The sequence below is a fragment of the Lucilia cuprina genome, chromosome 5, assembly GCF_022045245.1.
Source record: "Lucilia cuprina isolate Lc7/37 chromosome 5, ASM2204524v1, whole genome shotgun sequence".
NCBI classification, from domain to species: Eukaryota; Metazoa; Arthropoda; class Insecta; order Diptera; family Calliphoridae; genus Lucilia; species Lucilia cuprina.
The window spans coordinates 12779705-12780849 of NC_060953.1; the positions used below are offsets into that span (position 1 = coordinate 12779705).

The following is a 1145-nucleotide window of genomic DNA, read 5'->3' on the forward strand; positions in this document are numbered from 1 at the left end:
TTCTGTTCTAGTTCTGTTCTAGTTCTGTTCTAGTTCTGTTCTAGTTCTGTTCTAGTTCTGTTCCAGTTCTGTTCTAGTTCTGTTCTAGTTCTGTTCTAGTTCTATTCTTGTTCTGTTCTAGTTCTGTTCTAAGTATTTCTGGTCTAAGTCCGTTTTAGTTCTCATTCTGATTGAGTTAAGATCAAGTTCTGTTTTAGTTCATCATTTAAAACTTACGAAATTTTTTTAGGTCCATTTAATTGTACTCTATTCATTTGTTTTTTATTTCGCTTTGCTGTCCAATAAACCGAAATGAAGAGTGTTAAGCAGTATATCAAAATAATGAAACAGGGACCAAAAAAGTATATAGTTGCAGACCATTTATAAACTAAAAATAAATACATTTTTAATTAAATTCAAGATATATTTAGGGTTTAACTCATTTACCGTTCAAACCACATCTCTCTATAGTAATTCCAGGTTTCCATGCATCGTCTGTGGGTAAAGTTTGAGCGGCCAACGTAAAAAGCGTCATTAGTAATGGAAGTATATAACCAAAACCCGAATACTTAAGATATGAAGCTTGATATTCATGACAAGTAATGAATTTATGGCTGTCGTAGCACAGAATGCCCAACCATGTGTAATGGGACAATTGTGTATAATGATTTATATAAGCTAAGACGAGATTTAATAGCTTTATTTAAAATATATATTTAATGAATAAAAAAAACTCACCCATAAGGAAACAAGGCCCGCTTTCAAATATTTTTTCCGATAGGTTTATGTAACTAAAAATAGCGAAAGACATTGCTAAATTGCTCGAGTAGGATATTATAAGTTTTCCCTGAACACTTAGGGGTGATAGACAACAATATACGATAATTGTTAAAAGTAGAAATATTATGGAAATCACTTCAACTGTAATAAAAAAAATTATAAGTATAACAATACTATGTATCACACGAAAATAATATCGGTGGAATGAATTGCCATACCCATCAGTTAAGATACATATGACATATTTGTAGTTCACTTCTAGTTCAGCTCTAGTTCATTTCTAGTTCAGTTCTAGTTCAGTTCTAGTTCAGTTTTAGTTCAGTTCTAGTTCAGTTCTAGTTCAGTTCTAGTCCAGTTCTAGTTCAGTTCTAGTTCAGTTCTAGTTC

At 31.5% G+C, this 1145-nt stretch overlaps 1 protein-coding gene across 1 annotated transcript in view; it reads right to left on the reverse strand.

Annotated features, from left to right (window-relative positions):
• Positions 1–903, reverse strand: part of LOC111688080 (probable G-protein coupled receptor Mth-like 11) — a 12087-nt gene extending 11184 nt beyond the window's left edge. Inside the window, exons 1-3 of the mRNA XM_046953092.1 lie at positions 718–903; positions 427–657; positions 217–367 (exon numbers count right to left, since the gene is read on the reverse strand). Coding sequence (XP_046809048.1) covers positions 217–367; positions 427–657; positions 718–790 — 455 coding nt within the window. The 5' untranslated portion in view covers positions 791–903. The remainder of the gene's footprint in view (positions 1–216; positions 368–426; positions 658–717) is intronic.
• Between the last annotated feature and the right edge of the window lie 242 nt (positions 904–1145).